This window comes from Malassezia pachydermatis (genome assembly GCF_001278385.1).
Source record: "Malassezia pachydermatis strain CBS 1879 chromosome Unknown scaffold2, whole genome shotgun sequence".
Classification (NCBI taxonomy): Eukaryota; Fungi; Basidiomycota; class Malasseziomycetes; order Malasseziales; family Malasseziaceae; genus Malassezia; species Malassezia pachydermatis.
In genome coordinates this window covers 525,114-546,544 of record NW_017253139.1, presented here as the reverse complement: position 1 = coordinate 546,544, position 21,431 = coordinate 525,114, and the positions used below count along the sequence as shown (strand labels likewise).

Genomic DNA, 21,431 nt, shown 5'->3' with positions numbered 1-21,431 from the left:
TTGCAAAAATAGCGACTTGGCGTGCGTTCAGCGTATGTTGTGGCGTCTGGGTCTTGCTGTCCGCACGTAGCGCAGGTCCAACTTACGACGCTGCTTTCGTCGCTGGTCCGAAACTTTGACACTACCGAGGTAGAGCCCCGCGCACCGATCGATGTAGTGCACGATGTGACGGATCCATGGGCTCTAGCTAGTACGCCCCACTGCGCCCAGGTACATCGTGGCGTGGAACTTTGCAGCTTCGTTTTGTGCCTCGAACGTCAGTCTCCAACGGCGACCTCCACATGTTGCTGTCCTACACGCATCATGGGCCGCGTGAAGCGCGAGGCCAGTGACGATGCGGCGTCAGCAGCGCCGCGACGCGTCCGCGGCAAAGCACGCCAGGGCGGCGACGTAGCTACTTTGCTTCAGCAGCATTCGATTCCCGTTTATGGCGTCGAGTCGACGCCATGGCCTCAGCCTGGCCGAGCTCGCATGGCAGAGAAGGCCGACGCGGGCGAGGCGGCGTGCCGGAGTGCGTTGGCCGAGATAAGCGCATCGCTGCAGTATCCAAGCCGTACCCACCTCATGCAAGTGGGATGGGAGCCACCAAGCGTAGTATGGCAGGCGCCATGTACGTATACCCCTACAGCACGACCGACCACTTCGTCCACGCCGCTCGCCCTCTCTGTGGAGACGCACGCGGGAATGCACGCCGTGGCATGGCAGCCGTACGAGGCCGTATCACTAGGTACGTATGAGTCAGCTCACGGTAGCCGATCCTGTGGATGCACAGCGAAAGATCCATCTTCTCGATACGGGCGGGCACGTCTACGATGTGGCATGGGCACCGCAGCCGGATGTGGAGCATGGTATGTCCAGGCGTTTCTCACCGCAGATGAATGGCTGATGGTGGCCTGTGCGAATGAGCGCAATGCGCACGCGCCTGTCGAAGGCTCATCAGCGCCACGGGGCATGCTGCAGCTATGGTCATGCACACCAGCGACGCAGTCCATGAGTTTAGCGTGCTCGCTGCACCTGCCCGACGCGACACCGCTACGAATCGCATGGCGGCCCGGGCCGCCGCAGCCAGGCACGCTAGGCACGCTAGCGATAGCGACGATGCAAGGGCCCTTGTACGTCGTTGATGTGCCGGCCACATTCGAAGCGGCGTCCATGGCATTGCATCCCAGCATGACACTGCACGTCCCCACCACATCATGCTGCAGTCTTGCCTGGGGCGGCCCAGCACGTCTGGCGGCCGGGTGTACGAATGGCCACTTGGCTGTATGGGATCTGGACGTATCCACACAGCCGCTCTTTGATGCGCTGGTGCACGACACTGTCATTAGTGCGGTGAGTTGGCAAGCCTTGCCGTCGGTGGATGAGCCGTCGGCCCGGCCACATATTCTCTTCTCTGTGGGCTGGGATGGGTCAGAGTACGTCACGGATCTGTATGAGCCCTATGCAGCGCTTCGGCTAGCGCACAGTCGTGAGCCTAGGTACGCTACCACATGGATGCCATGGTGCGGCGCATGGGCTCTTGATATGGGCGACGGGCAGTTTGGAAGTACGTCGTTGCGTGTGCATGATATTGGGCACCATCATGCGCTAGGGTTCCATTATGGGCGTGTCATGTGCATGGCCGCCTCGTCGTTTCATCCGTACCTGGCTACAGGATCGGCGGATGGGAGTGTCAAAGTGAGTCAGGCCTTGTCCATGGCCAAACGCAAGGCGGTGGACGAAGGGAGTAGGGTACGTCGTCGCCATACTCACGTCTAGTTTATGCTGCCGCGATTCCGATTGGTGCACGAGGCGCCCGCTACGTATGTGATGCGGCATGGCTACATGCCCGAAGGTCTCTTGCCCTCGTCCGCCGCGAAAAAGTCGACGTTGTGGCACGTCGATCGTTGGGATCCCTCTGTGTGCATCACCAGCGTAGCATGGAGCCCCAATGCCGGGCGGGCGTTGCTCCTGGCCAGTGGATCTGCGCACGGCATCGTGCGTGTAGAGTGGGTCGAGCAGCGTAGCTAACGAATCTATGTACTGTACATACGCTCGCGTGCCTTTTGAAGACGCACAGCAAAGTGCACGGCGGCCAGCGCTACGCGCCACCGACGAGGTGTCGGCCGCGGATACGCACGGCCACGGAACGAGTCCAACGCAGGAGCCCATGCATGCAGTCGTGTACACAGCCGCTCATACAGCCATTCCTGCGCGTCCAGGGCATGCACCAAGTACGCCTTTTGGAAAAGAAGCGCTTGGACTCGCTCACGCTCCGCCTGCCAGCGCGGCGCCAGCGCACGAATGGCCTGGGCAACGTGCTCGCGGACCATCTGCTCCTGTGCTGGGCTCGACGATCGCTCGCGTGACCATTGCGCCTTCTCGCGCTGGAGCGCGTGCAGTTCCGAGCCGTACCGATCCGTTTCGGCACGTACGTCGCGCAAATGCTGCTCAAACACGCGCAGTTGCTCCAGAATCTGGCGTCGCTCGATCCACAAGTGATCCTTTTCGCCCCGCAGCTGGCCTAACTCGGCGTTCTGATCTGCGAGCACACGTCGTAGCGATTGCAGCTGCGTAAGTTGGTCGTCCATATGGGCCTCGCATACGACGCGAGCCTCCCGTGCTTCGTCGGCTGCTTGCTGGGCCTGGACAAAGCGCGTCTCAGCCCGCTGCAGCTGCTCAGCCAGGATCGCTTGTTGGTGCTCGGCCTGCTCATGCTGCGCACGCGCAGTAGATACCTCACGCTGAGCCTCTTGCAGGGCCGATTCAAGGCGGGCCATGGTCACTTTGGTCAGCGTCGTATCAGAGCGCTGCTCCCGCAACATCTGCAGCTGCTGCGAACGGTCGTGCAAGCGCGCTTCTGCGTCAGCCAGTTCATCCGCCGTGGTAGCCAGCCGTGCTTCGATGCGCAGTTTGCTGGCATTTGCTTCCGTCGTATAGGCCAAAGCTTCCTGTAGCTTGGCCTGCGTAGCTTGCAAGTCGTGCGTGAGCGTACGCACCGTCTCCTGCAAGGCGCCCAAGTCCTGACGGGTGAGTAGTGGATCATACATACCGACATAACAAGGCCTGCATCGTCGGTGACGGACAACGCGGCCACGGAGCGACGTAAGGCATCCATCGCAGGCACGCGGCTGGGCGTGGAATGACGCCAGGATGACGCATCGATCGGTATAGGCCGTGATGTGCTGACGGACGCACTGGCGGTCGAGACCGACGACGAAAGCGACGGCTGCTCTCGAAGTGTGTTGATGAGACCATGTGCTTCTTGCAGCGCCGATGTCAGCTGTTCTATACAGCCACGCAGCTCCTCTTCCGTGGGCTGCGTCATCGTGGCTTCAACGTGCGTAAGAATTTGATCATGTTGATCCTGTAGGGTATCTGTCGTATGCTGCAACGCCGTCGCGTCGTGTGACACGGACGCCTTCCTCGCCTCAAGAGCCTGTGGCTGCGATTGAACCATGGCCTCCAGCTCGGCATTGCGCCGACGAAGCGTCTCCATTTCTGCCGTCTGTGCTGAGGAGGCTGGACTAGCCTCGTCTGAGCCATCCAGGGGCACTTGGTGCTTCTGGAGGAGTTGGATCAGTGCGTCACACTCGGCCTTGAGCAGCTCATTCTCGCGAGTAAGCCGCTCATTGATTTTGTGTTGGTACATCACAAGACGGTGAGGGTCCACATGGGCATGGGGCGCCACGAAATCTTTCTCGCCACTCTGTTCCGACGACGCAGAGGCTAGTAAAGGCGCAATGGAGACATCGTTCGTTTTAGACGCAGGACTGGTATCAGGCTCAGGCGCGTTGGCTAAGATGCGAGACCATGTCGTAGGAGCACCATGACTTAGCTCTGCATGAGTCGAAAGCGCAGACAGCCCTTCGTTGGTGAAATCCACCGAGCGAGTATCGTGCGTCATAGCTGCATGGAACGCTGTGCGGCCAGGCACAGGTGGATGAAGCGGCGTTGTCGCGGATACATAGGGATCTGACGTTGGATGGGACTGTGTTGGTGGCGTTGGCGGCGGTAATGTGGCGCCTGCCTGGGCCAACGTGTCTTTGTCCATCTCGGGCGACATATGTGACGTTGCAGGTGTACCGGCCATATCATGGCTGGACGATGGACGAGCTAGCCCATACGAAGCAATCGAAGAAGATGCAATGGACGTTTGGCTCGATACCGTGCCGTCCTTCTTCGTATTGGAAGGAATAGGAGAGAGTATCCTCGATCCCTCGCGCGACGTGTGTGTCGACATGTCGTTCTTCACAGAAGACGGAGAGACACTCCTAGCTCTTGAAGTAGATGGTGAGTCAGGTATAGCATCGAGCGAGGTTGAATGGTTCTGCGCGTAAGCACAACGGCGACGTACACTTGACAAAGAAGTCGGTGGCTCTGTTGATATAGTGGTCAGAGACGCACCTTCGGCCATAAATTGTGCGTCATCACTCAAGTCACTAGCTTCTCCTGTAAGGACAGAAGAGAGATCAGAAGCGTGAGATCGCTGAAATGAAATCTGCAGCGAATCCGAATCGTCCAAGAGGCGCTCATCTAAGGCATGGAGATCGACAGCAGATGTTTCGTGCGGTAGGGGCGACTGGGATGCAGGCTCTGACGTTTTCATATGAGGAGACATCTTTGCACCTGTCTCTCCCCGGCGAACTGTTCGCGTTACATTGCCTTCCGATCGATCCGGTGAATCGAGCGCTGTGGCCTGCGACAGAGACTGACTGAGTGACGCTCGACCATGAAAGCCAGGTAAAGAGAGGTCTTCAGACTCATCGTCAAACAGCTCATGGTCGATCCTATTTTCTATCCTAGAAGATAGATCAAAAGGAAAGTCCATTTTCACGTCCTATCGTCGCCATGCAACAGTCAACGAAAGAGTGTGGTCCAGGCCCCAACGTCGATGCCTCCATGCAGCAACAAACGCGCGCGACGCGAGTGGAGTGACGTGCACGTGATTGCGCTCCGCCATAGCAGAGCGCCTTGGCTCGTCCAAGCGTAGCGCGGCGACGACGTGCTCACCGCCATGCCACGTATAGTGTGGAAGGAAGATGTGCGCATGGGGCAACATTCACCATCTACATCCTCTCGCACAATCGGCCAAGAAACGTCAACGCCTACATTTTCCCAACCCAGCGCCGATGCCCCCTCCCAACTTTCGTTGACTACCATACCGACGTCCTCTTCTGCCACAAGGGGGGATACAATAATAGGCGGTACTCCAAACACGGAGTCCATCCAGAAAGAAGATACTAATATGCTTGGTACTGCGTCTAGTCCTGCATGGGCGGATATTGAGAAGGATGCAGCATCATGGAATAGTCTTCTGACGTGGGCCCGCGAGCAGCGCGGGCCACAATGGGATGCGGGTTCAGGAACGTACGTGCAGCATGAAGAGAAAATGTCTGACTGAGCAGTTGGCAAGTACCACGCGAGAGCGCCTTATACTATGGGTACGTGTGAGAAGGCATTGACACTAGATTAAAAATACCTGACGAAGTATACCAGAATATGTAGCATTATACTGTGACAAAAAGGGTGGCTCGAGACTTGTATGATGTATAAGTACAGTACATAGACAAACGATACAAAACTACAGCTGAAAAAAAGACGTGCCCGCACCCCGAGTCGAACGAGGGATCTCTCCATGTACCAGAGTCCACAATACAAGTGGAGTGCGTTAACCACTGCGCCATACGGGCAAAAACACACTGTTCAAATCACATAGTTACTATTTCTGGTAGACTGAAAATATCTCCACGTGCACCACAACACACGCGTGGTTGTTGTATTGCGCTTCTTGGCGAGCACGCGCAACACAGTTGGAACAACATAATGGTCGACGAACATGGGCCTTTGACATTTGAGGAGATACGAGAGAAGCTTCATATGCGTGGATACCACAAGTCACCAATATCACTGGATGGATTGAGTGAAAGAAATAAGAATGTGGTGGTAAAAGTATTGCAAGAACTCCTAGCAGAACAAGACGAAGAGGTGCACGTTCGGGAACAGCTACTAGCGCGCAATCGCGAACTGGAACATGAAATAGAGCGAATGAAGCGGAACATGAAACAGGGAAAAACCGCCGTGACTAGTACAGAGACCAAATTGCATACGATCCAATCTCAACTAGAGTGCGTAATACATGAGTACTAACGCTGTATAGACGTACCCAAACGATGCTTGCAGAAGAACAGGCGGCACATAAACGGGCAAAAGAGCAGATTCAGCTTTCACGCAAGCAGTTGCAGCAAGTGAAACTGGCAGCTACGCAGCATCGCGCTGCTACTGATCGCCGAGCTGAACGGCTGAAGGAGCGGATGGCGTCTCTCACGCAATCGAACTTGAAGGCACTCGTCCCTGACATCCGTATCGCAAGCCCTTCCTTTGTGGCACAGGAGCGTCCTGCAGAAACACAAAGTGTGGAAGAGCAGCAATGCGAGGAAGCTGATAAGCGTAATGCTGCTTTGGTGGAAACGACGCAGGCACTGAAACAATTGGCATTGGATGCATTGACGACATTACATGAAGCTGATATCCGTCTGAAAAAGATTTTGGACGTAGAAGCGGAAGCAAGTGAGCCAGTGACTCGCTCTTCCTTCAGTCGATCGCAGTCACGAGGAGTGGTAGGCGATTTGGAACTGCATCAAGTGTTCCCCCCTCTGCGGCCGCTTGTGACCGAAGATACAGAAGATACCCACCCAGCACGTCGCTTCTTGACAGCGCTATCACAAGCTTTGCAAGTGCATGTAGCTGATCTTTCTCAGTGGGCAGCTCTGCGGCATGTCCAGCATGACCAGTCATGGGAAGTGGACGCGAAACGACGACGAACCGACAGTACATCCGTATGACGTAGGCATTCCTAACTAATTAATGTATTTGTATATCAAGCTTCTGTGGGATCATTGAGGGACCGAAGAATAGCCTTGTAGGCCTTCTGGTTATGCGTGCGAATTTTGTCATGACGTCGCCCACGATGGAAAAGGACTCGTTGAACAAACTTGACACAGTGCAACGTGGGCGACATGAGGTACGACTCAAAGACGAAACAAGCCGTCGTATTCACAAGTACCACAGCGAACAGTTTCCAGTGGAAGGCTGGTGGGAATTCCACTAGCCCCAGTAAATCAAAGAAGAAACCTTGACGAACAAAGAGGAAGTAAGTAGAGAGACACCCTAGGCTAGTGAGAGATGCAAGCAACATGGGATTAGTGTAGATCGGCTGGCGGAAGGGCGGACCAACACTAAACACAGCGGCAACAGTGATGTATTGGAAGGACGATACCAGGAACAAAGCCGAGTTTTCTGCGTTGACAACGTTCAGTTCGTCAATGTTGAGTTCAGGCGCTTCGTACCATTCTTGGCGCCGCGTCAGAAAGAATGTAAAGGCCTGCGTAAGTGAGCAGATAACCACCTGGCCGATCATAGATAGAAGCACCTTTTTCGATACCAAATTGGCCGTAGGGCGCTTCGTATGCAGCGTCGGATATGGCTGGGTACGTGCCATGGCCACGGCCACAGGTAAGATGATAAACAGATCAATGTACAAGAACTGGAAATCACCCAGCGAACTTGCGAGATTGTACAAGATCGTGATACTAGTAAACTGAATCAAGCTGTACAGAGCCATGTACTTGAAACAGCTGAAACTAGTAACCAATGCAGCACGACCTTCTTTGATCACTTCAATCACGCATGAAATATCAGGGCGTGTCGATGTGAAGGGCGCTGCCACAGAGGCCTCCGCCTCGGAAAGGGAAATGCCAATATCGGCCGCCTTGAGCGCACCGCAATCGTTCGCACCATCGCCACACATACCGACAGTGTAGCCCAACTCTTGCAATCGGTCGACCAAGTCGTGCTTTTCATCCGGTGACATGCGAGCAAAGATGGTGCCTTTGATCAGCATTCGTCGCACAAGCTCAATCGGGGCGTAGTCTGTCATCCATCGGAAAACGTCGCCGGTGATCACAAGTTCGTATTCAAGCACATGGTGCTCGCCAAGATCAATGCGGAAAGGATCAGGATCAATCGGCTTGAGCGTGTCTGGGTTTAGCTTGACCGTTTCATCGTCCGTGCTAGTCCAGGAGAGGACAACATCATTGGGCTGCTCTGGCGAGCCCTGCACGAAAGACGCCAAAAACACAGTCGTAGAAGGACCTAAAATGCCACACTCCCGCGCTACACTCACGGCGGTGCGTGGGTTGTCACCAGTGACCATCTTACAGCCAATATGAGCATTTCGCAATGTCGTGATGGCAGGTGTTGAGCCAGGCTTGAGCTTGTTTTCAAAGACAATCAGACCTAGGAACGTGAGATCGCTTTCAGCGCGCTCACGCGACATCCGCTGTGCCTCGACCCAACTAAGACCTGGCATCGTCTTGCCTGCGCAAGCAATCACACGGTATCCGTGCTGCGTGTAGTACGAGAGCAAATCCTCAAAGTCACCCGGCAGTGTGTCGCGTCGGCAGATATCGACCAGCGCCTCAGGAGCACCTTTGACAAAGACCTGCATGGAGGATGCATGCAACTGCTTGACAATCACGCTCATGCGCCGTAAAGCCGAAATGAACTCGAAAGTACGAATCACACCAATTTCCAGAAGAGACGATGAGACGGGCTGCGATTGCATAGCATCTTCCGTGTGGAACGCGGCACTACCACGCGGTCGCACAACGGTCTGCACTAGTGCTGGTGGACGCTCCGGTCCCTTCGCTAGCGAGGCTGGGTCTGGTGTCTCACCCTCATCAATGGTCCAGTTAGTGAACTCGAACATTTTCACGTCCAACGGGTCACCAATCACTTCGCCATCCACCACTTTCAGCCCATGGCACGTGGCAAGCGCATGCAAAAGAGCCAGCTCCTCGTCCTCGCCCGACGTAGCTGGAAGTTCATCGCATGTAGGATGCAGTTCACGGAACTGCATCGTCTGTGCATCAATGGTACGTGCGCCCAGCACATCGAGTCCATCCTCGGTCAATGTGCCCGTCTTGTCGAAGCAAACGACATTGACTTTGCCGCCCATATTCACGCGCGTGGGCGAAATGCAGAACACACCCATTTTTCGCAGGCGTACAATAGCAAAGGCAGTACCAATGCTCATTGTGGCTGGCAAGGCAGGTGGTACAACGACAGTGACCAAATCCAGGACACGAATAATTAAAGTACTCCACGCAATGCCCAGCTGCACAAAGTTGATGGCATTGAAACACAGCCCAATCATGGCAATACCTGCCAGGAACCCAATGAAACGGAACGAGTCGCGATAGAACTTGAAGCCCATAGGTTTCGGGAACAACATACCACGTACCAGGGAGCCTTTCGTCGTATGGAAGCCAGTGCGAATAACCATGGCCTTAGCAGACAAGTCGTCGTTGGAACCTGTACTGCTAAGCACGGGGCGAATTCGGATAACCTTGGTCCCGGCAAAGAGGAAATGCTTGGCCAAGTGCGTCGCCAAATCGGAACGCGTGGTTTGCAACGTCTCCATGGCCTGCACTGAGACCGGCTGCTTACTGATCGGTACACTTTCACCCGTCAGCATGCTTTCGTTCACAATGGCATCACCTGAGAGCAAAACACTGTCCGCCGGCAGCACGGCCAGCGAGGGATCAGAGGCATCATATACATCGCCAGGCACAAGAGCACTGCTATCCATCTCCACCCAGGCGCCATCACGAAGTACACGCACCATACACACAAAGCGATTCATCTCACGCATACGTGCAATGGTCTTCTTGGTCTCAATTAGAGTCGAGGCAATGCTGCCTACAGAGATGGCAGCGATACAAAACGCATAGTAGTAGTAGTCATCCAAACTCCACAGCGCGATCGACACAATCTGGAAAATGTAGAAGGGATGCAATACCTCACCGACAAGCAGCTCCATGGTTGACTTGCCAGCAATCTCAATGATATTGGGGCCGAAAAAGATGTGACGCTCACGTTGCAAATCGTCCGTGATGCCAGGTCGCAATGCTTCAGGCGACGTCCAAGAAGCATCACGCCAATCTTTGATAGTGCGGAACCGGCCTGTAGGCGGATGCAACAGGAAACGTGTGTAGCGGTACTCAAACATAATGAGATCCACGATCTCCTCCGTGCCACTAGCTGCAGGGGGCTCATAGTCGTCCTGGAGCATCGCCTGGGCTTCTGCATGCGTGCATGGTGGATCACGCGAGGTGGCAGGGAAGACAGACTTGAGCGGTCGAGCGAAAGGCACACTGATAAATGGTTCCTGACTCAGATCGCCCCACTGGTTTTCCACCACAACAAATTCAGCCTCGCTAAACTCGGCTTCTTCCAGAACATGCTGTAGACGCCAGCGTGGGAACCACAAGGAGAAAAGGCCAAACGCGCCTAGAGTGAGAATACAAGCCAACATATAAAGCCAGTAACGATCCGAGCGTGTTCGATAGCCCGAGATACGGATCAACGTATCTTCGTCAACCAGGTAGATCTGTTGTTTCTTGCGGCAGGTCTTATCAAGCCAGACACTACTTTTTTGCGCCTCGTCCGAAAGAGGGTCTGTAGCAGCAGGCGGCGGCTCTGTGGAAGGAGCGCCAACAGTCAATAGCTGCTGCGCAGCGTCTGGATAATCTTTGAGATGCACCGGTTTGGCGCCCATGGCGGGATCGTCGAAGGGCATGTCTGTACCGTCCTCTCTAGCCTCGTACCGTGGATCATAGAAGGCATCTGGCTCGCCAAAGACATTAGGGATCATGCTACGCGAAGGCGATCCTTGTTGCCGGCTGCTAAAGCTCGAATGATCACTAGCTTCGTCGAGAAGATCAACGTCATCGTCATCATCCATGTACTCTTCCTCATCGTCTAGCAGGTCAGACACTTGCTCTGACCACTCTGCGCGGCTTTCATCGTCCAAGTGCACGCCATCCTCACGCTCACCTCGAAATGAGGCAAAGAGGGAACCAATGAGACTGGACGAGGCTCCAGTACCATCATCCAGCACATCCTCACTGCCACGGTGTCGCATACCAGGGAAATCGCGCTTGCGGTAGCTAATTACGCTAGCTGCATGCGACACGCCTGATTCGTGCGTATGCTGGCTGGAAGGAGAATGATCACGAGATGAGAGGCCTCGCGAACGAACAGAGCTGCCTGCACGGCCACTGCGTGAGGCACGAGTATGATGATGATGACGTCGCTTCGAATACGATTGAAAGCTGGGACGCGACATAACATGATGCATACTCGTCACAGAGCTGGGCACAAATTCTGCCGACGGACCATCGAAAATTGTATTGTGATCGTCATAGCTGCCGACCTGACTATCGCGACGTCGGCGCCCTTTAGGTTGAGTGCTTACGTATGCTTCTTCTTCATCGTCTTCACCTGGCCGATGACCTTCACGGACCCAGGCTTCGGCTTCGCGCAATTCACGCTCGTCAAAAAACGAGGAAGCGACCGAGGACGGTGCAAAGACAGACCCAGTGTCACCATGTTCGTCCTGCGCCCGGATAGGTGCCATACTAAACGGCGCCTGATACTGCTCATCTGCCAAGTCCGGCAGGGACTCCTGCCGAGGCCGTTGACTCGATGGCATACTGCGTCGGACGTCGACAACCAAAGCTCGGCGTTCACGGTAGCCGTCGTCCGCAACAAAAAAGTGCCACGTGCGCAATCCTTAGCCGCCCCTCCGCACGCTCACTATAACCAACGCAGCTCGTTGCGCAATCATTGCTAGGAAATAAGAATTAAACCAATTAAGCAAATAAACCATTACAAGTGCAATAGTAAGGAGTACTATGTCCCATATCGACAGTCTATGTCGATCATTAACAACGTGGGAATGCCAAACCATAAGGAAAGACATAAATTATTATTACTGTTGCATTGTGCTCAAGACTGGACAAAGTCAACAAAGGTAAAATCACCACCACTTATCGAGTCAGAAGCACCATACATTAACAGTCCATATGACATGTGCAAGAAAAAGTAAGTGTGGATGGTCATTTACAACTGCTTCTCAAGCGACTCGAGCTTCGAAGAGTAAATCTGGTTCGGGCGGTTCATCTTGACGTCCTTGACGTACTTGTTACCGAACTCGCTTTCCAGGAAGTCACGCTGCTCCATCGTGAGGTCGTGGTCAGCGTGGCTCTCAATTGCCATGGTGCTGTTGTACACCTGGTGGAACTCCTCAGTCTTCTGCTGAGCGTCGAGCTGCGGGTTGTAGGCCAAGTGCCGCTTGAGCACAAGACGCTCCCAGAGCGACAGGTGACGCGGGTGAACAGCCACACCGTGGTAGTCCTCAGGACGACCGCTCATGACGTATTCCCAGTAGCGCTCCTGCTCACGCAGGTCAAGACCAGTGGTGTCGGGCAGGAACACGAAAGTGACAATAATACCAGCCAGACCGAACCAAGTAACAACGTAGAACTTCGTCTGGTTGTCGATATAGTTGTAAATAATGGTTGGGACCAAGGCACCAAGCTTACCCCAGGCAGCCGAGAAACCGTGGCAAGTAGCACGAATCGAAGCCGGGAAAATCTCAGCAGCAACGAGGAAAGTGGTAGAGTTGTAACCGAACTGGTTCCAAAACGACGAGAAGAAGAAGATGAACTGGAACACCTTCAGGTTACCCGGACCAGTGGTAGTAAGAGTGTGGTACGAGAAAGCAGCAGCGCAGAAAAGAGCAAAGGTAGCAGCGAACGAGATACCCTGCATCCACTTACGACCGTACAGCTTGTGGTCGACAAGAAGGGCAGCCATGTAGTAACCCGGAAGCTGAACACCGACGTTGATCAGGTTGTACAGCCACGTAGTGCTGAAAGTGCCCCCTGGGCCGGTAATCAGCTTGATGAACACACCCGAGAAAATCTTGTTACCGTAGAAGAAAAAGTCGTTGAAGAACCAGCCGGACGTCGAAGCAAGTAGACGATGCCAATAGTGACCCATAGCCAACTTCAGCGACTTCAAGTCGTAACCAGAAGTGTTGAGACGCTCCTTCGCGTCGCGCAGAGCACTCTCAGAGTAGGTGATCTTGTAGTAACGGTAGTAGGCAAGGAAGAGAGTCACACCAGCAATAATACCAAACGACACACGGAACGTGTACTGGGCAGCAGCCGGCTTGATCGGTGTGTTCAGCGAGTTGTTGAAGATCAAAAGCAAAAGAATCAGCAATGTCTGGTTAACGAACTGACCCCAACCCTGCATCAAGAAAGCAAGAAGCACGTTACGGCCACGGTGCATACGGTCACCAGTCGTCACAGAGTAACGGTTGCTGTGAGACTCCATAGCACGAGTCGAAGTCATCGGGTATTCACCACCGACACCAAGACCATAGATGAAAAGCGACCAAGCGTAGCAAATGACCCAGCCGTTGAAGGTAGTACCCCACATAGCCGTAAGCATAACCGAGCCGAGCGTCATGATAAGAGCGTCCTGGACCATACCGAACTTACGGCCGACCCAGTCACCCTCAATACCGACGAGAATCTGACCGCAAATAATACCAACAATTTCGAGGTAGTCGATAGCGTTCTGCCAGTTCTTGTCACAAATCTGCTTCCAGGTGTCGCCCTTTTTCGGGTCAGGCTTGTTCCAGCAGCGGTAGAACTGACTGGTATGGGTACCTTTGCCGTTCGGACCGGCATGGTCGGTAGCAGCAAACATGGGCTTCAAGTTACCGACCGAGAAAAGAGTGTAACCTTCGACGAACATACCCAGACCGTTGATGACGTAGGTGCCAAAGTAAGCACGGATGACGCTTAAGGGGTCCTTCTTGATCATACGGCCAATCACACCGAGCTCACGACGAGCCTCGGCGTTCGACTGATTGTTGATGAAGCGCAACTTCTCGCCGAGCGGAAGGTCAGCCCAGTAAGTGCCGTTTTCAGTGTACGAGTCGCGAGGGAAGAGAATCTCGTTGAAAGCGCTCTGAGCCTCAGGCGACATGTTATGGTGAGGCATGTTTGTAACACCGTGACCGTGAGTGAGGGTCGGGACGGTGGCCTCCGGAGCGTAGCGAGTAGCATCCGACATGTTGGTAGCTGAAGGCTCCGAGCCCACGGTAGGAAGAGGAGTCTCAGCGGTAGGCTGCGGCACGGGAGCAGTGTGGCCCGCGTCTACGGCCTGCGCCTGGCGAAGGCCAAGCGGCTCCGAGTTATGGTGAATGTAGTTGTCAGCAAACTCCTGGTTGGTAGCCGACATGGTGACAAAGGTCTTGAGGGCACACAACGCAGCCCAGGAAGAACTAGTCGGTGAGGGGCGGGCGTATAGTTCCCGCGGTCTTATATTTCTTTCTTGCTTTGCAGAACGTGCAGCACACACCCATGTGCTAACGCCAGATACTAAGCATATTTTGCTCTCAGGGGGAACGCCGCATTAGACCACGCACAGAGCACACTTCATAACATCTACAAATCAACCTAATGGGCAGTACAGAGTGCGCACGTTGACCTCTCATCATTGCTTCTCTTTCGCACGGCTAGAATTACGTGCATCATTTCCAAAGATGGATATGGACGTAGCTGAATGCGTGAAGATCTATTGGCTACAGGACACACGTGCAAAGTACGTGGTTATTTACTGGTTTTATTTTTCCCTGCGAATGGGTGGAGGCTCGTACTCCCCGATCGGCTGCTGGGCTTTATTTTGGACGCATTGATGACTATGAAAGTCAGTCGTGTTTACGTCAGACAAAAACAGGAAAATTTCGTTTGATGTGCGTGGTACGATTGGCCTGAAGACATCCAAGTAGGGCTGAGTCGATATACGAAAACAGTAAGGGGGTCTTAAGAGAGTCTGCATCAAAACAAACGTGCACTGGGGGAAACAAAACATGCGTGCGTACATTCGCTAGAGAACAAGAGAGTCGTTCATTTGGGAAAGACTGGGCGATAGTATTCCAATTGAAGCCCATAGAATGAAAACGATGCTAAGAGTTTGGTGTGGATAGGCTATATGCTCGGCGGTAGTTCACGTAGTCGTGTGACTTGAGCTTTGGCCTACATGACGAATAGAGCCCACGGCATTAAAGAGACCTGACGTGGCGACCTCTTAATGCGGGGAATGCGTAAATTCCGCCCTGACTCATTCCAAAAGTGGAGTACTCAGATGGGCGGCGCTCCTAGTCTTTGCGATCCACGTGGAGACGATGGCCATGCACAGACCTGGCCCCATGGCGGCGGCCAAGCGGTATCCTACCCAAGGGTTTGCGGGATACAATGTAGCATGGTCCCCTTTTTTTCCCGATAGGCTAGCGGTAGCAAGCTCGGCGAATGTATGTTCCGGCAGTGTGCTAACGATCAAGTATGGATTGGTGGGCAATGGGCGATTGCACTTGTTTGGTGCGACGCCAGCACAAACAAAAATGTGGGTAGGCAGTGCCACTAACATTGTTCAGTTACGATACACAAGATGGCATCTTCGATATAGCCTGGTCGGAAATCCATGAAAACCAAATTGCGTCAGCGTGTGGTGATGGCAGTATCAAGTTGTGGGATGCCTCTCTGAACGTATGTATATAAAGTTTGGCTTATCCCTAGGATCACCCTATTCGCAACTGGACGGAACATGGACGTGAAGTCTTTTCATTGGACTGGAATAATATACAAAAGGATCTGTTCGCCAGCAGTAGCTGGGACGGTCTCGTAAAAATTGTACGTCCTACGGGTCTAACAGACAGTGGCATCCAGAGCGACCCGCATCGATCCAGACCATTCAAGCGCATGGTGCGTGTGTATACAAATGTGCATGGTCGCCCCACAACCCTACCTTGTTGGCTACAGCATCGGCAGATGGCTCGGCCCATATCTTTGATACGCGGCAGGTGGGCCGACCTGTATCGACGATGTCGGTCGGTGGTGAAGTCCTTGCGTTGGACTGGAACAAGTATCGACCTATGACACTAGCCACAGGAGGTACAGACCGCTCGATTAAGGTATGGGAAGCGCGCGGTCAAGGCGAGAGCATGGTGCCAGAGACATGTGTCATGGTCGGGCATCAATACGCCATTCGTGGCGTGGCATGGTCACCCCACAAACCTGATATCGTAGCGAGTGCGAGTTACGATATGACAGCGCGGATCTGGAGTACAGAGGGAGCTGGCGTCGCAGCGCAAGTCCCGATGGTGAATCAGCCACGGCAGGTGTACACAGGCCACCGTGAATTTGTGGTGGGCATTGCATGGTCATTGTTCGAGCCTGGTATGATCGCGACCACGTCATGGGATATGGAGACGCATGTATGGCCAGCTATGGTATAGATGAAATCTATGAGCTTGTAGCTTCCGAGCTCGATGCCGATGGGGCCTGCTCCGCCGCGGCCTCAGCAGCGTACGCCTCGTCTGCCTCGATTTCGTCCGCGTAGACTTCAGGATGTTGGCGGAAGCAGTCCTGCATGAGCTTAAACTTGTCGACGCAATCGATACCTTTGGGCTCAGCTTCCGAAAATACGAAGCAGCTAAAGGCCTGCTTAAACTCTTCACCACAAGGACCGTGCGCCATACCGCCCAGACAGGGGCAGTCCCAGTTGATCTCGCCTGTCTTTTCGTCGTACGCCGACTGTGCGTCGTCATCCAAAGATGAGGCTTCTGTAGTTTCCGGCACATCATCAACGTCCTCTTCCTTCACGATCTTCTTCTCTGCGCGTCGAATAGCAGGCGGCTCACGCGGCTTGAGACGGTCAACGAAGGAGCCACGTTCGGACGCAGGCTGAAGATGCACAGGCTGCGTGGCGGTCCACGCCACCGCAGTAAGGAGCGCGCCCACAGGCAAGGCCACACGCTGCATCATCAAAGCACGGCGCGGGGCCATAGATGCAGCCGCACGGAATGGCGCCGTATGCGCAAAAGAGGCAAATAGGTTGCGAAACATGGTGGCGATAAAGTAGGAAGATCGAAGGACGAAGGTGTCGTAAGCGATCTCGTGAAAAGGTGGCCGAACTCCACATCGGGCCAATTTTTTTGAGGGACCTTGCACTATTACGTTCACCATGCCTAGTCTACACGCTGCACCATGAATTCTGTAAGGGCACAGTTTGCACAGACTAGGAGACGTGTTTCTCTCGTAGGATACACCAGCCTACCAACCATACCTATAGACCCCACTACATGTTTTGTAGCGAAGCATATGACCACCTTTTCCTTGTTCCTCGTTTGTGTCTCGAACGTGCTGGCCTAGGCCCACAGCAGCCGCACGTTCTTCGCATGCCTAGATCCTATTATATCTCACAAGACGAAAAGACGTGTTGCCTGCCCAGTGACCGAGGCCGACGTTTCTTCTGCGTCGTACCGCTCGTGTTGGTAGCGTATGCACGTGCATAGTGGAGGAGGCGGAGAGGTGCGCGAACATCTACGTCACCTTCTCTTGTACCTCCGACCACGATGGTCGAACTGGCAGAGGTCCTAGCCTCCAATCGGCAGATCGGAGCAAAGCTTCCTCCGAACCTTGTGGCTGTATTTGCTGGTGCCACGAGCGGCATTGGCTACTCTACGCTGTGCACGTTTGTGAAGTATGCACAAACCCCCCGCATTTATCTGGTCGCTCGGTCGGAGCCCAAAGCCGAGGCTGTGATTGACGAGCTGCAACGCATCAACCCAGATGGCGAGTACATTTTCCTCCAAGGTGACCTGAGTATCATGCGCCAAGTGGACGATGTATGTCGTGAGCTGGTGGAGCGTGAGAAGGCCATCAATGTGCTCTTTGAGAGTCAGGGCTCGATGGATATGTACACCAAGACCAAGGAAGGCCTGCGTGTCATTACGGCTCTCTCCTACTTTAGCCGAATCCGCTTCATTCAGAACCTGCTTCCGCAGCTGCGGGCTGCGAAGCATTTGCGTCGTGTCGTCGTGGTACTGGCAGGCTCGAAAGAAGGCAAGTTGGAGATCAACGATTTGCCAGGCAACAAGCTCTCGCCATGGCACTACCGTCCTCACTGGAGCTCGATGATGACACTCACGCTGGAGAACTTTGCCGAGCTGGCGCCGGAGGTGAGCTTTGTACACAGTTTCCCTGGCTTTGTGTCTACGTCGCTGCACAAATCCTTGCCTGCAGGGATGGGCGCCTTTTCGCGTTTGTTTTCGTTCTCAGCAGGTCGCAAAGTGCCGTTGGAAGAGGTAGGTGAGCGGTACACCTTCTTGTGTACCACGGCACGGTACACGCACTTGACGCTGGAGGACGTGCCTTCGGCTCGTGGCATTCCTTTGTCCCCCGCCCTACGACTGGCCGTCTCGACAACAGGTCGTGTCGGCGGTGGTGTGTACTCGTTGGACGCAAATGGCGAGGGCCGTGATCCCAACTCTGTCGCAATGCTGACTGCGCTGCATGAGCAGAACGTCGCGCCGGTTGTGTGGGACTTTGCGATGGCCGAACTCGCACGCATTGAGCTGATTGATCCGCCGCTGCCTGAGCCGCCGACAGCGGTACCGCAACCGCAGCCCAAGCGCGTGACCAAGGCGGCGCACGTCTTTGTACCTCAGCCTGCGCGCGATGGTTCTGGTCTGTTCCCCCTGCCGGCCCCTGTCCAGCCTACACGTATGCCTGAACCTGAACCTGAACCTGAACCGGAGCCTGAGCCTGAGCCTGAGCCTGAGCCTGAGCCGGAGCCCGAACCAGAGCCTGAATCGGACATGGAGTCCAAGCACGCGACCTCTCCTGGCGTACAGGCTGGTGCTGGTGCTGGCGCTACGGCTGCGGGGCTGGGCGGCTTGACCGCTTTGTCGTCGCGCGTCAAGGCTGGGACACAAAAAGGCGTAGCCAAGTTGCCGCCGTCCATGCGCTCATTCTTTGGCGGTCGTGCTACCAAGAAGGCCACGAAACCACAGGCAGCTACGGATACCGCCACGACGCCCATGATGGCGTCGGACGAGGTGCTTCCGGAGACGCTGCCTGGCAGGATAGATGCGCCATTGCCTATTCTGCCGGACGAGCAGGGCATGGCTGCAGCCCATCCTGCGCCGACCTCCCATGCCCTGCCTTCGCAGCCATCGATGGCGTCCATGGCCTCGTCTCTCTCGTCGTCCATGCCGATGCAGCCATCGCGTGGCATGCGTACACAACCATCGCAGCCTACGATGCCGACGCAGCCGTCACAGACGATGCCGACACAGCCATCGCAGCCTACGATGCCGACGCAGCCATCACAGATGATGCCGACACAGCCATCGCAAACTATGCCGACGCAGCCGTCACGGACGATGCCGACACAGCCTATGCCTTCACAGGAGACCAGGCAGCCGTCCATGCCCACACAGTCTGCTCCTCCTCGGGAAGCCATGCCGATGCAGTCCATGCCTCCACGTGAGACTGCGATGCCAGCGTCGCCAGCGTCGCCCCGCCCGAAAGCCACGTTCCTGCGTGAACAGGGCGGGCCGAGACCGGCGACAGTCGACGCTCGTGCGATGCCGCATGTTCCCCAGACTCCATCGAAAGTGACGCCGGCCATGCCGCAGCAGCCGCAACCTTCCCTGGCCACGATGTCGTCTGATGCGGATATGAGCCAGGAACTCGTCCGAACGCCGCCCACACGGCACGGCCCGCCTGCCTTGGATGCTATGCCGGTGCTTGGCGCGGATGGATTGGTCCATGCCCACGGTTCAGCGGCGAGTCTCCCGCCGCCTGGCAAGCCAGTGAAGACGGTGCCACTTCCGATCGAGCCGCCTCGCGCTGTAGAGCCCAGCCACACGACCACTGCGCCAGCGCCAGCGCCAGTGCCTGGCCCGACGCCCGTGTTTGTCCCGCGACCTGCTGCGAGTGAGACCGATACGGCCGTGCCGACGGCGGCCGCGGCGACAACAACGTCCGCGCCCGCCCCGCGGCCTTCGCACGATGTCGTGCCACCGCCGCCGATGTTTGCCTTGTCAGATGGCTCGGCAGACCACATCGTGCATCTCCCGTCGAACTAATATGTATAGCTTTTCTACCCACAAGGTGTTTTGTCCCTCCTGCTTGTTTGCATTGGCTTTTTCTTTTTACGCTACATCGTCATGATCGTTCTCCGCCTCGAATGGATCGTCTTCTTCGAGGACGTGAACCTGGTCGTCATGATAGGATTTCATAGGCACCGTCTCTGGCACGTAGGCGGGCTCGCTCGGCACAGGTATGTGCGAGGCTGTAGCGGACCGCAGCATTTGCAGCGGATTCCCGGGCCAGTACGCTGACATGGGCGTCTCTTCACTGGTTTGAGGCGCGTTGACCAGCCCGTACCGACCTCCGTATGCCATGTATGCATCGATGAGGACACTGTGTGTAAGCGCTAGCATACGTACTTGAACCAGAAGAACAGCGCAAAGGCCACCGACAAGTCGATCATCGACCATGTCACATAGTCCACGCCTTTGCTATCGGCCCAGCGCATTTCCTCGTCGGTGGCGCTCATAAACATAATGCCACCGCATACCAACAAGAAAGGCGGTCTGTCGTGAGTCGCAGGCATACGTACAAATACTGGAACACATGCATCGGGAACCAAGCGCCTCGTTCCGGCGCGCGATCTTCACGTACGCCGGTCGGCTGATCGTGCAGCACAAAGCAAATCTCAATAATGCGGCAAATCCCGCCAGCCATCAGGGTGTACCCAAACGTCGCATGAACGCGCGTGGAGATCTCCAACGCCTGCGCATGCCCACTCATCGCCCATCCTGTAAGGAAGATGATCGCCGCAGGGAAGATTGAGCGGGCGCCGCGGCGGCTGATCCACACACCCACTGCGCCGCCAGTCCACCATAGCACGCCCATCAACGTATGCTGCAAATCTTTGTGTGTCCATGGCCCACCTTGGTGCTCTGTAAAGGTATTCACGATCCCCCAGATCAGAATGACCCATGAGTCCAAGTACTCCTGCGCAAACCCACGCCGCTTGAGCCATTCTACAGCACACTTGGTCATGATCAGCATAATCACCGCGTACGCCGTGAACGCCGAGCCCATAATGTAGTGCGCTAAGCACTGGTTGATATGACCACCGCGACACCACCCCTGCATCGTCGCGATGCCAAACACCATCTGAGTCCATCCAATCACTGGGAAGGCGCGGCCCAGTACGCCATGCACACCTAGGATCACAGGTCGGACCTGCTTCTCGCGCTTCCATGTCAAATGCAGTTTCAAGTAGATCCCGCAGAACGCCTGCACCAACAAAAAGACAAAGAGCATTGATGCAAACGTGCCATGCACGCTATGACTAAATTGACGGCCGCCGTGGTGCTGCCCAAAGAAGAAGCCGCACAACGACAGCACCACGGAGGCCGTCGAGAGCGGTACGTGCCAGCGGTGACGAACCAGGCCAAACACCATCGCCAACGGGAACAACACAGCCCACGCACTCGCTTCCATCGCGATATGCAGCCACAGCCAAAAGTCAATCGGCTCTTTGGCTTCCTGCGGTGTCGGCTTGTGCGCATGATCCCCATGCGCCGCGGCCAGCGTCGCCAGCGTGACCAGCGCGAAACTCACCCCCCGCCACGTCGATCGTTGTTGCATGGTGGAGGTGCCGAGACG

The 21,431-nt window shown here is 55.2% G+C and overlaps 9 protein-coding genes across 9 annotated transcripts; 4 read left to right on the top strand and 5 right to left on the bottom strand.

Moving 5' to 3' along the window:
* Nucleotides 1–303: 303 nt before the first annotated feature.
* Nucleotides 304–2,010, top strand: Malapachy_2350 (transcription factor tfiiic complex subunit sfc6; the record flags this gene model as incomplete). The annotated part of the gene is made up of 4 exons (XM_018136842.1): nt 304–727; nt 753–848; nt 875–1,731; nt 1,759–2,010. The coding sequence occupies 4 exons, from the start codon at nt 304–306 to the stop codon at nt 2,008–2,010; spliced, it is 1,629 nt and encodes a 542-aa protein (XP_017992770.1).
* Nucleotides 2,011–2,015: 5 nt separating this feature from the next.
* Malapachy_2333 (hypothetical protein) lies at nt 2,016–4,588 on the bottom strand (the record flags this gene model as incomplete). The annotated part of the gene is made up of 4 exons (XM_018136825.1): nt 2,016–3,002; nt 3,032–4,309; nt 4,337–4,359; nt 4,387–4,588. The coding sequence occupies 4 exons, from the start codon at nt 4,586–4,588 to the stop codon at nt 2,016–2,018; spliced, it is 2,490 nt and encodes an 829-aa protein (XP_017992836.1).
* A 639-nt stretch (nt 4,589–5,227) lies between these two features.
* Malapachy_2353 (hypothetical protein) lies at nt 5,228–6,824 on the top strand (the record flags this gene model as incomplete). Its single annotated transcript, XM_018136845.1, has 3 exons — nt 5,228–5,349; nt 5,388–5,423; nt 6,140–6,824. 3 exons carry the CDS (start codon nt 5,228–5,230, stop codon nt 6,822–6,824), a joined length of 843 nt encoding a protein of 280 aa, XP_017992767.1.
* Nucleotides 6,825–6,859: 35 nt separating this feature from the next.
* Nucleotides 6,860–11,536, bottom strand: Malapachy_2310 (ca-transporting atpase; the record flags this gene model as incomplete). The annotated part of the gene is made up of 1 exon (XM_018136802.1): nt 6,860–11,536. The coding sequence occupies one exon, from the start codon at nt 11,534–11,536 to the stop codon at nt 6,860–6,862; it is 4,677 nt and encodes a 1,558-aa protein (XP_017992910.1).
* A 410-nt stretch (nt 11,537–11,946) lies between these two features.
* On the bottom strand, nt 11,947–14,142 carry Malapachy_2312 (mfs phosphate; the record flags this gene model as incomplete). The annotated part of the gene is made up of 1 exon (XM_018136804.1): nt 11,947–14,142. The coding sequence occupies one exon, from the start codon at nt 14,140–14,142 to the stop codon at nt 11,947–11,949; it is 2,196 nt and encodes a 731-aa protein (XP_017992908.1).
* A 970-nt stretch (nt 14,143–15,112) lies between these two features.
* Nucleotides 15,113–16,198, top strand: Malapachy_2324 (wd40 repeat-like protein; the record flags this gene model as incomplete). Its single annotated transcript, XM_018136816.1, has 4 exons — nt 15,113–15,306; nt 15,338–15,449; nt 15,480–15,593; nt 15,620–16,198. The coding sequence occupies 4 exons, from the start codon at nt 15,113–15,115 to the stop codon at nt 16,196–16,198; spliced, it is 999 nt and encodes a 332-aa protein (XP_017992819.1).
* Nucleotides 16,199–16,205: 7 nt separating this feature from the next.
* On the bottom strand, nt 16,206–16,808 carry Malapachy_2317 (essential protein of the mitochondrial intermembrane space; the record flags this gene model as incomplete). Its single annotated transcript, XM_018136809.1, has 1 exon — nt 16,206–16,808. One exon carries the CDS (start codon nt 16,806–16,808, stop codon nt 16,206–16,208), a length of 603 nt encoding a protein of 200 aa, XP_017992911.1.
* Nucleotides 16,809–17,317: 509 nt separating this feature from the next.
* Malapachy_2348 (short-chain dehydrogenase) lies at nt 17,318–19,837 on the top strand (the record flags this gene model as incomplete). Its single annotated transcript, XM_018136840.1, has 1 exon — nt 17,318–19,837. The coding sequence occupies one exon, from the start codon at nt 17,318–17,320 to the stop codon at nt 19,835–19,837; it is 2,520 nt and encodes an 839-aa protein (XP_017993422.1).
* Nucleotides 19,838–19,903: 66 nt separating this feature from the next.
* Malapachy_2315 (hypothetical protein) lies at nt 19,904–21,413 on the bottom strand (the record flags this gene model as incomplete). Its single annotated transcript, XM_018136807.1, has 3 exons — nt 19,904–20,174; nt 20,201–20,347; nt 20,374–21,413. 3 exons carry the CDS (start codon nt 21,411–21,413, stop codon nt 19,904–19,906), a joined length of 1,458 nt encoding a protein of 485 aa, XP_017992913.1.
* Between the last annotated feature and the right edge of the window lie 18 nt (nt 21,414–21,431).